Genomic DNA, 15,381 nt, shown 5'->3' with positions numbered 1-15,381 from the left:
TAATTCTGCCCCCCCAGTCAAAAATCGTTCCGGCGCCCCTGGTTATGATTTTATTTATTGTCTTTCTACAATTGCTAAGGTCTTTTAGCGACAGAGCTTGTTTTTAATTTTGTATTACATTTTAGGATGTTATCACACTAGTACCCGATTATCCTCACTGCACTATGCAAGAAGAAGCATAATTGATACAATTTTTTAAGTCTTAAAAGTTTTTAAAATTGCTTAGATTAAAATTTTCTTATCATAATCGCCAGATGAGAGAACAAGCACAACGGATAGTGCAGGCCTACATCTCAGCTTACAGCATTTGTGCATAAAGTAATAGGCTACTGCACAGCTAAGTCAACAAATATTTATTGAAAGTGCTGCATAAGACTCCTTAAATCAGAAATAATGACTCCACTATCAGTAACGAAACGGGCGATGCCTCCGTTGGTAAAACTACCAGGATAAAAACTTTCAAAACAACTTTCTCAAGTCGAAGATGAAAATTTTCACAATTAACTTATTTGTAGCAAATTATAACCTACGAGATTAGTAGAAATTACTTTTAGCTGATAGGCTGGTTGCTGACCCCTGGTGTATAATCATATGCTTTGTTTTGTTTGCTGAACGACACCACAAGTAACTTGTCAGGGGTGTTTTCTTTAAATTTAATTTTTGAGGGTTTTATTGAAACTTAGCTGTGTTGTAATAAGCAACGCATATAGGCTACAAGTTATCGGTATAGACTAGTAGGCTACAGTTATACAGTCAATGTACAATAGGAAATAGGAGCCATAACATGAAGTCACCCCTCAACTTTTTCTAATCTCTACTCCCCTTTTCGCCACGGAACCGTTTGCAGCAGTTTATAACTCTGGCACAAAAATATCCAACTTGTTGAGAGAATTTTCATTGCTGCTGTCCATCACACTGCTTTTAGTGTTGTCGATCAGAGCTTGAACAAACCGATTAACCTACGGTCAAAAAATAGCGTAGTCTCTTCGTCGAGCTTAGAACTGGTCCAACGGGTAGGCTAACCTATGTTTTAAAAGGATTATTTCTCTTCTAGGACTCAAGTTATCAACTTCTTCAAACTAATGCTTTCTTTTTGAACAGCAATTTGTAGTTGAGACAGAAAATCAAAGCTCCGCTTGATGTAACGATTTGCCACTAGGCGTACGAAGTTTAAATTTCCGGTTTGTGGAGTTTCTGACAAAAGATCGTACTCCCGAAGACAATCGAAAAGCGCCAGATCTTTTACTTATTTTTTGTGGTCCATTTCGGAACATAGACTTCTGAACATGGCACGATTTATTTCCCTAATATTCTTCCTTTCTGTATAAGGTAAAGGTGAGTCCCATGCTTGAATCCAAGCATCGGGAGATGAGAAGATAAGGTTCTCATTATACTAAGCCATCGGCACTAACGAAAGTAATGTGGCCAGTTCCTTTCTCCCGACCGCCCTTACTTCAGCAACTACGCCCACCCAATTTATTACACCCTGGGTAGAGGTGAGCGGTGTTCGTCAACAACCAGCTTAAGCGGGGAGTCGAACCAGAATTGCATGATTGGAAAGCGAGCGCCTTACCCGCTGCGCCAACTCACCATCTTTCTGGGAGGGTTATAAAATGTTTATACAATTCTCTTGAACGGCAAGTCTCTTGCAAAATTTTCCTAACAGTCAGGACAACAGGCTGAAACAACGCCAAGGGTTATATGTTTGAGTAATAACTGATAACAGCCCCATCCTAGTAGCCTACAAGGTTTTTCATTGAGGTTCACCTTAACCTTCAAGCAATCAGAGTCCTCATTCAAAAACATAGGTAGGCATTTCTCGTCGCTGCAGGTCAACTACACTCGAAGCGCGATCCTACATAGTCATCCACATAAATATTATTTAACACAGAGCTTACCGTCTCAGGACAAGCCTTACTGAAGTTTTCCTCTGCTGTTTGGCAAAGAGCAAAAGCTGCCATGGATGTTGATGTAACTTCAAATAGTTGTACAATTTACATTCATCCTAAATCTTCTAGAGAGGTTGATTGGTTTGGAATCTTTATTCTCAGACTGCGACAGAGCCTTGATAGGTTATTTCTTGTAGTTTCGCATACTTGTAGAGGCTGATGCAGGGCCGGTTACTGAAATTGGCAGAATGAAGTTTCTGATTGTTGAAGGGTTGTTGTTGCCAGAGAACTATTCCCTCCATTAGATGCCGCTGAATGGAGAGTATTCCTGAGAATGCGTTGTTCAAGCTTACACCCCGAGAATCGCACCAGTGATGTTTGATTTTGAAGCTTCTTTGTCCACAATAGCATCTGGACTGGAAGCCAAACGCTGCCAGTGCAAGATGAGGCGTGAAACGATTGCCATATTGGCAGTTTTAACGCCAATTTTCTTAAATTTTTCGTTGAAACTGCCAATATGGCAATCTTTTCAGGCCTGATCTTGCACTGGCAGCGTTTGGCTTCCAGTCCAGATGCTATTATAGCGTCGTCCACGCTTTTGCTTACTTCTTGAAGATCTTGAAGAGGTTTTCGGTTACATGGAGGTTATTCAGCAAGTTAGGGTCGTCCGTCTTCTACAGGAGAGGAATTCGGTGATTATTACCAACCTTCAGGCAGACCTTTCCATGATTTCAATGGTAGGCTAAGCTTGTTTTCTCTTTACATACACGGCAGTTGCGGCGCATCAAGATCATGGAAATCTTTGCCAAGAATGCGCAATAGGTACCTTTGCTGACAAACAAAATTTTTAAATGCTTGCAAGCATTCCGAAACTTGTCTATAGCCTATGGCTACTATTTTTGGTAATTTGGGGTCATTAAGTGATCAATGCACATCAGTAGCGTAGCCAAAAATTTTGAAAGGGGGGGTTTTGACCACCCAACGGCGGGGGGTCTGGGGGGCCTCCCCCAGAAAATTTTTAAAAATTACTTTGAATTTGGTGCATTCTGAGAGCATTTTCAACAAAAATGTGGGTACGAATATTCCTATAAAATGGTGCTGTCCGGTAGCATAGCAAAAGGATAAGATCATGTTTTCTTCGGCAATTTTCGGAAAAAAAAGCTAAGTCTCTGTGTTTTCTTGTTGCTAATTCCTGGCTGAGACGTTTGAATGTTTGGTATTGGCAAAACTCGCTCTTTTAATGCAATTTTGTTTAAAATTAGGCAATTTTTTTTTAGACTGAAAGCATCATTCTCAATATCGTGACGTCACACGCGTGCCAAAGGGGGGGGGGGTTGTAACCCCCAAAACCCCCCCTTGGCTACGCCACTGATGCACATGGCCCTACCCACTACTACAGTTACACCATACAATGCGAATAATAACAAAAGAAAAACTGACAAAAAAAATCAAGTCCTAATTGTTTTGCGTGATGTTAATCTAGGCTATAAAAAGCTATATTGAACAAGTTAACAATGTAGCCTACTGTACGTATGGTCTGATGGATTTTATTCATCAGCGCACAATTTGAGTTTGCTTAAAAACTATTCAACTTTTTTTTTAATTTTCCCTTATTCTTACCAAATTAAAAAGTATTTCTGATATCTGAGGCCGACCTTACATTCATATTTTCAGTTTAACTGTCAATTAGCTTAAATTTGAAATGCATGCACTTTTATTACAGTAGTGTAGTGCTTTTGTGTAATACGGGTAGAGGTGGGTAGTAGCCCACCACCAGCGCCGCTGCTTTGTTGATAGAGGTAGCAATAACGCTGCTATATTTTTGTTGGAGTAGCGGGGCTACTTTCTTTCAATGTAGCAGTAGCGGAGAAGCGTTACATTTCTTTCAATCGCACCCCCTCTACCCGCTACTTTCCAATATAAAGGAAAAAAAACTCGTTTTGGAGATTTTTCATGAAAATTATGCGTGATAAAATTGAAACAGAAATCATGCGACTATTGCGGGAAACTTCAAGCCACGTTGATACCGACAAGAGTGTCAGCAACCCCAGCCACGACTCTGGGTCCTAAAGTATTCCCTGCTGAATGCCAGTAAAATCAACTACTCATTCAAACTATTGTGAAGTGCGTGGGATAACCTGAAAGACGTTTCGTCAGTTCTTTGCTTGGTATCAATGTTGACTTTCGGAAGAGATTGGTTTTGTTACTTGGCGTTATCTTCTTGCATAAATAAACCGCAAGATTTTAATTGTCTCTAAAACCATTACGAAAGGTTTAACACTTCCTTAAATAAAACCGATGCGTGGCGGCACGGCAAAGTTATAGACGCAGATGCACACTCGATCCCATTGTGCAAAGGTAGCTGTACACATGTTACTTGGGTCTCAATCTGTGGTAGAAAATAATATTGGTTATTGTTATAACACTTTCGTCATCCGATTGAAATATGATATTACAAATCAAAACTCACCATATCAGTGAGCCTGCTTACTCGGTAAGCTCATTCCAATCCTGATGCCGTCCATTATTCCATAAGTAAGAGGTGAATCTTGCTTTGCATATAGTGTAATGTAGATATATGGCAGTACTTCGATAAGAAGGTTGTAGTTCAAATTCATGTTCATTTCATGTAGTTCATGTTTCATTCATGGGACGCGGGACGCATTCGTGGGACGCATGTTTCATTCATGTTCAAATTCATGTAGTTCAATCATGTGCAAGCTCTCCCATGTCTAAACGGTCAGATGCCCGACTGGCAACCGCAGCAACAACGGCAACACTGAAAGCCATAAGCGTTTCCAGTGGCGGCTGGTGGTGTTTGTGAACAGTGGGGCTGCAATAAATAGTCCGGGGAGCGAAGCTCGTCGCTGATTTCGCCGAAAGCGAACGACTTCGTGGGGGGATCTGGGGGCCCTCCCCCAGAAAAATTACATTAAATTTGGAGCGTTCTGAGCATGTTTTTAGCTCAAATTTTGAAAAAAATGCATTCATACTTTGTTAAAAAGTTGATGTATTCCTAAGCTATAATTTAAAAAAACTAGCAGTAGGCTATTGCTTTGCAGACAAACTTTACTAGTACGGTATTGAGCTTAGTCTTGACTAGCCTAGCCGTTGCATAGGCTATGAGGTTCAAGTGATTTTGAGATGCCCTAGGCTGGACTAGCACTTCTTAGGCCTAGCCCTAGAACCTGTTGAATACCCTAACTCTACAGCTAACACTTTTACATTCATGGCTCATCGCTACTCTGTGAAATAAAAACTAACTTTAAAAAGTCTGTAAAGTTATTCGGTTAGGTGGGGCTGTTTTCCATGCAGCCCCAACAGATTCAAAAATTGCTGTAAAATGCTAAAAGAGGTGGAGCTTCAAGGATAATTTTTAGCCAATCAGAGCGCTTGAAATCCAGAATCTCGGGCTGCAGAGCAGTTTGCCCAATAGCGGTGTTGCCAAACGAAACCTTTAAGATTTTAATTTTCGACCGCAATTCTTAAGTGAAAAAAGTATCCGAGTCGGACAAACACAAAGGAAAGCATATTTTCCCTTTTCTCGTTCTTTCAGGTGGGGCTGCAGCCCTGCAGCCCCATGGCACGAGCCGCCACTGAGCGTTTCTGACACTTGGAGACGGCTACAATCGTGTAGTACAGACGTGACGTCAAGCGTTAAAAGAAAAATAATACTAACCCTCATAAATGAATTTGTAATGTTCTTAGTTTGAGGTGAGAGAGTGGGAGCATTTTAGTCTGGAAAGCAAATTTGTCCTTTTTATTGATTCAACGTCTACAGACGTTACATCAATTTAAGCGGGATAGTTTTCTAACCGAGAAAAACTGGTCATTGTTGTGAGCTGTGGTGCGATTGCTTTGAGCACGTGCTATCTGCCAACGTTGTTTGCAGAGTAGATTGGTGTCTCTTCTCGGTACAAGAGTTTTCTGGTGTCGGCTTGCTCTTATTTTTTACTCAACTTGGAAATGTGACACCAAAGAAAGCTAGCAAGCAATATCACCTTGATATTTATCTTCAAGCATATCATAATGAGCTAGGCTAAGATGTGAACCCTCTTTGTGATGGTAAAGGAGACGTTCTGATTGCAGCCACGATGGTGAGGCGGTCACTTCAGCAACAAACATACTGTGACGTAACTGAAGATGTAAATACGAACAAGACAAGAACAAACGCATTGCAACTTTGACGAATACACTCAACAGAGATAAAAATCATGCAGCACATGACAAAACAATGCGAAGACAAACAAATATTGTAATTGAAATAACACAATTAAGAAATAATGGTTATTTCAAATACTTAGTTTTAGTGACAGTGTAAGTCACCTACCCGTGCGTGACTGCTGGAGGTAGAAAATCCCATCTGACCGAGTTCAAGTTTATACGAAGAAGTTGATTGATTGAGGTGGCTTCCTATAAAGTACTGTTATTAAAAAGTACGTGTGAAGATTTGACAAACGCACTGGCCACTTTTAACCATCGCCGCGAAAATATTGTGACTGAAACAAAAAATGTTCATGAGGAACATTATTTTCTACTTCCGTCCATTATTTATAGTTACTTTATTTAAAAAATTATTGCTTTTTATTTTAATATCACCAGACAGCTGTATCGAAAAATTGCTTTTTTATTTCTAGTTATAAAAACTTCTGCCTTCAAACCCAACTCAATTCGGGCGATTCACTAAGTCTAGAGGGTATAAGTTGCTTTATGGTGGTGCTATGTTTTAGTTGCAGAAATTGCTTGATGTGATGTCATAATTTCTATCTTTTCATTTCTTCAATCACAGTTTCATGTAAAATCCGTATTGAAAATTTACTTACAAAGCAACACATACCTTCTAACGCGTACGTCAAAACCGCAGTTTTGAGCTGACTCGCTATCTCGGCAAGCCCGTCAAAATTCGACACATAATAGACGCGTTTGTTCGATTTCGTGCCAGTGGCAATGGTCTGAAACAAAGATAAAGTCAATGAAGGCAGGAAGCTCGCCTTATCTAGCGTTTGAAGGATGTAAGTTGCCAACGTAAAACTACGTTTCAACATTTTCAAACGTTGCATCAATTTTAAAAATAAGCAAAATGCAACGAGCAACCCAAGGGTTAATGCAACAATTGTATAGCATGAGCATGTTTAGATGATAATAATCAGGTCAGTGGCGGAATGGTTTCGGTTGTAGTGCTGCTGTGTTGGTAGATTTGAGATCTATTCCAGATCGGGTCAAACCGAATACTTTAAAAACGGTACCGGTTGTGTTCTTTCTTGCATAACGCATTGAGAATAAGTTGGGTAATAATGTGGTATCATAAACTAAACCAGATATATAATTAAAAATGAGCCCTGTCGCTAAAAGACCTTAGCAGTTGTAGAGCGACAATAAATAAAACCATAACAAATTTATAAGATGATAATAATTAATACGTTTGCTAACTGAAAGGACGTTATAATTGATAATTTATATTTCTGTGTATAGATTCATTTTATTTAATCTTGCCTGTTGTTAAGATCGCTAACTTTCACCCAGTTCCGTTAGAAGCCATTGAGGTTGACATAAGAAATACCACACACCTGTAATTCTGACTCTTTTGCCTCTCCAACACCTACAGCAAACGTACGTATTCCCATGGACCTCACATAAGATGCACTGGAGGCAAGCAAAGGCGTGTCACTTGACCTATAATGTAATAAAATATAAAATTGTAAAGTTGCTAAACCAACATTTTTCTTGTTATGTAGGCCACGTACCCAGACAACATTATCAACAATATTTTACATTTTCAATTGCAAATCAACTATTTTTTTAAATTCTTCCCCAGACAAAAATTGCTGCTGGGTAAGTTGATATACTTGTATGGTGACAAAAATAAACCAAGTTATTGGTCATATTATGAAGTTCAGGAAATTATAGAAAAATTCTGCATGTTAAACAACAACCTCTGCAGTTGAACAATAACAAAAAACAAAAAAATAATTAGGAAAACTTCAAATTAAATCACTCGCTAAACCGCAAAGTAATTGCACTGTGCATTCACATTCATAACGTTCCTATTCAAGCCTTACTTTCCGTCTGTTAGTAAAATTAATACTTTTGATGTTTTTGGGTCATTGTATCTGTCTGAAGCTTGAAAATCCATTAGTGTTTTGTTCAAGGCGTGAGCGGTAAATGTTTGATACTTCTGCAGTTTAATGCCATACATCGCATTCTAAAAACAGTAATGTGCAAATCTATAATGGACAATTGTAAACTTTCAAATAAAAAGCATTTTGTTTTTCAAAACCTGAAATAAAATGCTGGCCAAGTTAGTTTGAATTACTATGTTTGTCTTGTTTGCATTTTGTATCAAAGAAAATTAAAACGCTCGTTTCAAGTAAATAACAAATATAATGATGAGAATAGAGACAGCAGCACTCAACTTCTATAGACAACTTTAAACCAAACCTCACAGAAAAAATGAAAAAAAGCAATTTATGAATTTGCAATGAAGAAAAAACACAAGAATCGATTGAAGTTTAAGAAGCCGTATTTCAATTTATCAATCCAATCACAATTATTTAATGAGTTTACCACCAAGCGTTGAATTACAGTGCGGCAGTTTAAAATGCTTTAATTTTAACATTAAAATATTTAATTATTTTTAACATTACAGTCGTGCTGACTGACGAAACGTCGGTAATAAAAGCTAGGTATCATCCTTAACATCAGGAGGTAACTTAGTAGCTTTTAGTCACCAGAAGAACGCAAGTCACTATTTATCAAATGCCTGGTGAACAGTTTCACTCTGTTTTTACTATTAAAATATTTTATGGCAAATAAACACTTAAAGCTGACACTCACGTAAAACAATGCTTTGTTTTTGATTTTCCCAAGTTTAATTTCTGTCTTGATAAAGTCTTGCTTGTCCAGAGGCCTAATATAGTAAAAACTTATCTAGCTGTTAACGCCGGATTGTCTAAGAATCACAATTGTTACGTTTGTTTTCCCGAAAGTTAAAAAAGGTCCAAACGAAATGTTTTTACACACGTTTTTGACAACACTGGAATTTGTTGTAAAAAATGGAAAAATTTAGGGCTTTCGGCAGAAAGAAAAAATATAGTCTTATTGGTATAATACACTTCGGATCTTCTGGGATAAATAAAAAATTAGCTGTAGATTTTGTTCGTTTGTACCAATGTATAGGGTTTTTGTTTATTTAGCTAGTTAGACTATAAGACTAACTTGGAGTAAAAATTAATGTAGTCTTAACAGATTGGCAGCCAACGTTTGGTTTGTAGCATATCTTATATACTAAAGGTGTTGCAATCGTGCTAAAATGTTTTGTGCTAAGTATAACATTGTAATCTCGACCACGTCTGATTTTGCGTATTTGTAACTTGTTCCTCTTTCTAGAAAATCTTGTCTAGACCTTCGCCTTGTTATAGCAAGCGTTATTTTTGCTTTGACAGTAAAGAAATAATAGTTATAGGCTAATCCTCAGATCACTTAAAAATGGTCAACCATCTTTATTGTTTATTTTCGGTCGTTTTTACGTCAAAATGCATCACAAAGTATCTGAAATAAAAACACTAAAGTTAATTTAAGTGCTTTGTGGCGTTTTGATTTTTTTGATTTTTTGCATAATTAATATACTAACGTCACAATACTTACCATGCACAATTGCACATGAATGATAAAGTTTACCTGCTGGGGTAGTAAGAAGAATATTGGATCACTCCAATTCTTGTTGAGTCGTCAGTGATATTAAAGAAAGAAGACACTTTCTTCACCCAATCTTTTACGACAGCAAAGTTTTTATCACCTACAGACTTAGATCCATCAAGCAAGAAAATCATGTCCAAGGCTAGCACTGGGCAAGCTAAAATAAACATTAATATCGTTAGAATCATAACAATTCTAATAATCTGGTTTTGCTATTAGTCTTCCCATTAGAAAATTAGTCAAGTCTTCCTTGCATCACCCACCCTTTTCATGCTTAGGAATCAACAACTTACGTTTCTTTTGCGTTGGCTAATGTGCCATTACTATAAAGACACAGTCTTATGTTCATTTTAGAATTTTTTTTACAATGATGCAATTGATGCATAGTATATGTATATGTTAAACACAATATATGCTATGTCAAACGAATATGTAAAAGACTTCCAGAGCTTCAAAATATGTAGATAGGTAGCAGTCAGCTAAATCTTGCAGAAGTTGCTAATTCCATAGTCTTGTACCTGGTTTGGTCGATTCCTTTTCTTCTATCCAATCTTTTCCGTAATTCATTGTTTTGTAACAATATCCAGGTGTATAAGTGACTGACGTACAACTTTTCATTTTTGTGGGGGAGCATACCTGAAGGTAAATTCGTCACTTTTGAAACTTGAGACACATTCTATTATTATTAGTGCATCTGGAGTTCAGAAAAATTCACAGCAGCAGTTTAACGGAGTTCTTCAATTAAGATGTGAGTGAAACTGCAAGTCATTGAAATGCCCAGATGAATGAAAATACAATAAATATAAAAGGTGCAGCTTGCAACGTTACTGTGCGCTGGGAAGAAACGATCAAAATTAACATCACCTAAACCCGTAAACCAGCGCTTTATTGAAGCTGACGATGAGCATGGAAAACTGTCAGTCTGTGAAAAACCATACTTGCTTCAGCAAGCTTTGTAGTTGTACCCCAATAAATCAAATAAAAAATTGTATTACACGTTTCATTCGACAAATACTGCTCTGAAGAGATACTCACTGCAGTTTAATGCTTGACTTAGTTTATAAATAACGTTTGCTAATATAGTTTATGTAACATAGGAAATGTCAGGGATAAAATCGATATCACTCGGTTATGTGTGAAAAGATATCAAAATTCGCAAGTCATTTCCCAGACAGCCACTTTATTTGGTCCAGCTCTTTTCTAGATCAGGTATAAATCTGACCAAATCTTTACCAGATCTGGACTAGATAAAAGTGACTATCTGGGTTGTATTGGCGTTTTGTTGTGTAAATATTACAGAAGAATAATGGTTGTTTAGTAGGCTTCAAATTGGACGTGTGCGTGAGTCGTGTAAGACTATTTTGGAACCATAATTTCTATTTGAGAAGGAAGCTGCTTGATAAACATGTTGGAAGGCATGAAGAAAAAGATTGGCACACTTGCCTTCCAGTCGACTTTACTTACGTCTTAAACCACCTGAGTTATTAAAAAATGTGGATTCGACAAAAAAGTAGTTGCATCAAAATAGCATTTGTTTTTTTAGAAGTGACTTTGTGTTTTACCGTCATTCCACCGTTTGGAGAAACGTTCACGTTTTGTCCTATTCCGTCTCCTGGTTGTACTGCTGGAGGAGCTATAGATTCGCAGGAGGAAGCGTCTCCTTCCATGTCAATGGAGCAAGATAAGACGTCTCCAGAAGCTTGAAAGAGAACATCAGTGTTACAAAAACTAGCTAGTGTAGGCTGAATAAAAATACTTAGCGAAAAGTTTTGAAGACCGGCTCCGATGTACGGCCAAGACTTTTCATTCAACTTTTTAAATCTATATTTCAACATTGCTTGCAGGATGTTTATCGTTTACGTTTAACATGGTTACACATAAACAAGTACTCAATCTATTAAAATAGAGTTAATCATAAAAAGTCGTAAACTCATCATAAAAACTCCTACGCCTTAATCTTTGCATTTGTATGATTGAAGCAACGATTGTTTCATGATATTGTTTCATGATACTGTAATAACTTTTCTAACAAAAAAAAGTTTGAGATAGTGATGACAAAAATAGGAAAATTACAATAAAAATGAGAAACAATCAAAGACTTTACTCCTTGCGCGATGTATTTGTCTCAAAGTAAACGATGTCCTGCAACTAAATTTCATGCCACTCAAACGTTAGTTAGCATTTCATTTGACGTACCAAGAGGTGAATTGGAAGAATTTATCTTCAATATTTCTTGATTAGTACCTTGAAGTTTTGGAGCACCAATCGCAAAACTGTCAACAAAGTTTTGGATATTAATGACTCATAATAAAGCCATTCGCAAATTGCAACACCACCAAAACCTGTTGTTGCATTGCATTGCCATTGAATTGTTTCCGTTGTTAGGCTCAATAGCTTCAATATTTCTGTTCGCTTTTTTAGGTTTAAAGCTGCGAGCGAAGATAAATGTGAGTTTTAGCTGCAGAGTGAACTCACGTGACTGCAATGTAATATGGAGTCATCAACATGCAAGCTTAAAGTTGCAATTATACTTTAAATGATAAAAAAAATGTTGTAATAATACATAAATTACAAATATAATGCCTAATTAAGTTACAGTAGGTATACAGTATTTTACTTTTTCACTGATGTTAAATTTTACTTACCGCAATTTTGTGCTGTCGTTGTATATCTTGAAGCTGTAACCAAAAAACGCTGATGGAGTGGCATTGTTGTTGTCTTGATGAACTGGTGAAATTTCTGATACATCACCGGACCCACACCCACAGTCAAATTCTTGCTTTTTTGTTGGAAGAGGAAATCTGAGACTTCTAATTGTATCGCTGCCAACGTCAATGTTGTATGCGCTGACGTGAAATAAACTTACTGAAGCCAGAGAAGCAAATATCAGTACATTGCCACAATGCATGATTCTTGAGAACATTGTTTTACACTATGTGTTTGAAGTTATCTCAAAAGAAACGAATTTAAGTTATTGAAGTAAAACAATCAAACAATTACAGCAATCTTAAAATCTCACCTGAAATGTAAAATAGCAAGGTATGCAGGCCTATTTATATACAACTGCACTTTACCACCTTGTCACATCTCTGGCTTGGCTGTTCAAAGAAATTAAATATTTTATACTGCTTCGAGTGCTACCTGCTGTGTTCAAACGTTTAGCAATGAAAACGACTATGACAAGTTCTCGTACTGCCAAAGTGAACAGAAACTCCGGTCACATTACACTGCTGGCAACAATGGCGCTCTATCCCCACTTGGCGAGTATATATATTTTTAGATTCGACATCAAAGAGTTGTTACAAAATAAAGCTGCATTTCTGATTGCGAGGTTTCATTACCATAATTGGCAGCATTGTGTCATAACCATGCTTGATAGATTATAAGGTTTGAGTTTTGGCATAAAACATCTTTCATAATATGATGACGCAACATCTCTCAACAAGACAAACTAAAAAAATTAGGTGGAAGGACCAGCAGCCTTGACAATGAGTAACTGGATAAGCTTTGTGAGTTACTTTTGACGTGGACGGAGATGTTTTTATGGGCCAACAACCTTTCCAAAGAGCAGTACACGTTGACGAAACCGCCGCATATTACTTTTATCTCGCATTTTAGAAGTTTCTTGTTGTGGGGCTCAAGGAAAGTCATTAGTTCCGGACTCGAATTATCCTCTCAATCTCAACTGTTCTGTGATGGAATAATTGCACATTCTTGGTTTAGAAAAATAAGTTTAATTTGGATGATTTTAACAATTGTAAGAACTCGCAATGTTACCTCAAACCACTGTTGATACTCATCATTGGTTGGCTGATTTGCTTTTATCTATGTTTTGTCTACAGCGACACAATTTGATATTAAGATGGGAGATGTTAGTTGCAGAAAATAGGAACAACATACAACAAAAAAGATCTATTTTTTATAATTGATGATATTCTTGTTTTGCTTCAACAATTATAATTTTGATCAATTGATAGTTTTTGACCAACAATTTTTAATTTGTTGCTTTGATATCCATCTCAACATAAAATTTTTGAACTTTTTGTACTCAGAAAAAGTTTTTTTTTACAAAAAATTTGACATTGAAGTCTTGATACTTACAATAAATAAATTGATACTTACAATAAATAACTTTAAAAACATTAAAATTTGTTCTTTGAAATATCCGACTCAAGCAGCCAAAATTGCAAGAAAATGTTATCTTGACTATTAATAGCCATTAGATGTCCCAGCTGAGCATAAAAAGCAAATTCACTGTTTATGTCAAAGTGGAAATATAAGCTGTGGCAATACTGCAAAATGCTAAATCGTCGATACTCTATAAAATTTTATATATTTTTAATCTATAGCGCCATACTCAGGAGTCAGGATGTCCCTTATAAAGTATTCACAGTGAAGTAACGTCATCATATCACGTTACAAGCAACCAGCAAGACATTAAATATTTCCGGTTCAAGCAAAGCTACATCTAAAGCATGATTCCAGTTTTTCTTCCTTCTTGACCTGAGCATCTTCTTATGTTTCTCGACATTACTTCATAAAACACTATTAGGAATGATGAAATTGGGCTGCCAGATTCTACACAATTGGTCACATAAGATGTTGGTTTAGATTGAAATCAAAGAATATTATGAGATTGAAAGCTGCCCTGAGTAGTGATACAGCAATATTTTGCCGTCGTCATCCACCTCTTTCGTGAGCCAGTCCTGTTTCTTCATCCACTACAGGGTGAGCAGCATGCATGACTAGGTGTATCAGACTCGTCTTCGTTCGAATCTACCGATTTAGATGTTCCTGCCTGCTGAGCACTGGCTGGTATCACTGCGGTGTTGATGTCAATGTCAGAACCAACGTCATCAGAGCACTCTAACGGACGATTTTACAACAATTCTAATAGCTGCTTTGCTGAAAATCGCTGCCTTGACATAGTGCAATATTTTTTGCATTTCAGAAATATCCTACTGGGATACTGAGCCAGAAAATCATCACACGACAATTCAAATATACTTCGAAGACTTTTTTTACAAATGCAGATGGAAAGGTCTGTTTCAGATGCTACGGATTCGCTGTGATAGTAGCGGTTTATCACGACCTATTGGAGCACAGTTTCCCAGTTATGTACAATGACTGTTCAAAGACTTTCTTTGGTACACGTACTGTAAAACTAAGCTGATAGATGATAAGCTAAAGATTTCACCACAGCTATCTTGAACTACTTTACGAATGCATGAGATAACTGCCGCTCATCCTTCTCAGCTGGAAACTGGAATAATCTCGTACAACTAAGCGCAAGCGGCAGCTGTATTAACTTGTACTCTAATCACTTTGGGTAATATCTATTTTGATAACGTGTAATTAGCAACAAAAAGAAACCTGTTTACAGGAACCGCTTTTTACCGCAGAAATGTCACTTTGTGTTAGTTGACTCTTATGGATGATGGCCACACTTATTCTCTATACGAAAAAAAATTAGAAAACTTGAAATTCATTGGTTATCGTTATATAACTATAACGTAGGAAGAGTTACAAAATATCACAGTTGTAGGCCACTGTGCTGCTCGCAAAAACTGTTGATGCATAAATGTTGAAAACGCTTCAATTGGTGCGTCTCTTTCTTCTAGTGTTTGGCTCATTGTTGAGAAATCGACGCTCACCTCTACCCATAACCTTGGGTAGGCGTATACAGGTAGTTGCTGAATGAAAGGCGGACGAGAGAAAGACACTGGCAACCCTATTCTCGTTAATCCCTAAAGGGGAGTATATATTTTGTCTCGGAGGGGAGCAATACATTGTGTCA

General features: G+C 37.2%; 1 protein-coding gene across 1 annotated transcript; it reads right to left on the bottom strand.

The window, feature by feature from the left end:
* Positions 1-5,873: 5,873 nt before the first annotated feature.
* On the bottom strand, positions 5,874-12,492 carry LOC145774497 (integrin alpha-X-like). Its single transcript, XM_082585754.1, has 11 exons — positions 12,230-12,492; positions 11,781-11,857; positions 11,147-11,283; positions 10,103-10,220; positions 9,567-9,741; positions 8,724-8,796; positions 7,949-8,091; positions 7,457-7,562; positions 6,727-6,841; positions 6,220-6,302; positions 5,874-6,026 (listed from the first exon to the last, which is right to left on the bottom strand). The coding sequence occupies exons 1-11, from the start codon at positions 12,490-12,492 to the stop codon at positions 5,874-5,876; spliced, it is 1,443 nt and encodes a 480-aa protein (XP_082441880.1).
* Positions 12,493-15,381: the final 2,889 nt, after the last annotated feature.

Source organism: Aplidium turbinatum, chromosome 7 (genome assembly GCF_918807975.1).
Source record: "Aplidium turbinatum chromosome 7, kaAplTurb1.1, whole genome shotgun sequence".
NCBI classification, from domain to species: Eukaryota; Metazoa; Chordata; class Ascidiacea; order Aplousobranchia; family Polyclinidae; genus Aplidium; species Aplidium turbinatum.
This window is presented reverse-complemented; position numbering and strand designations above follow the sequence as displayed.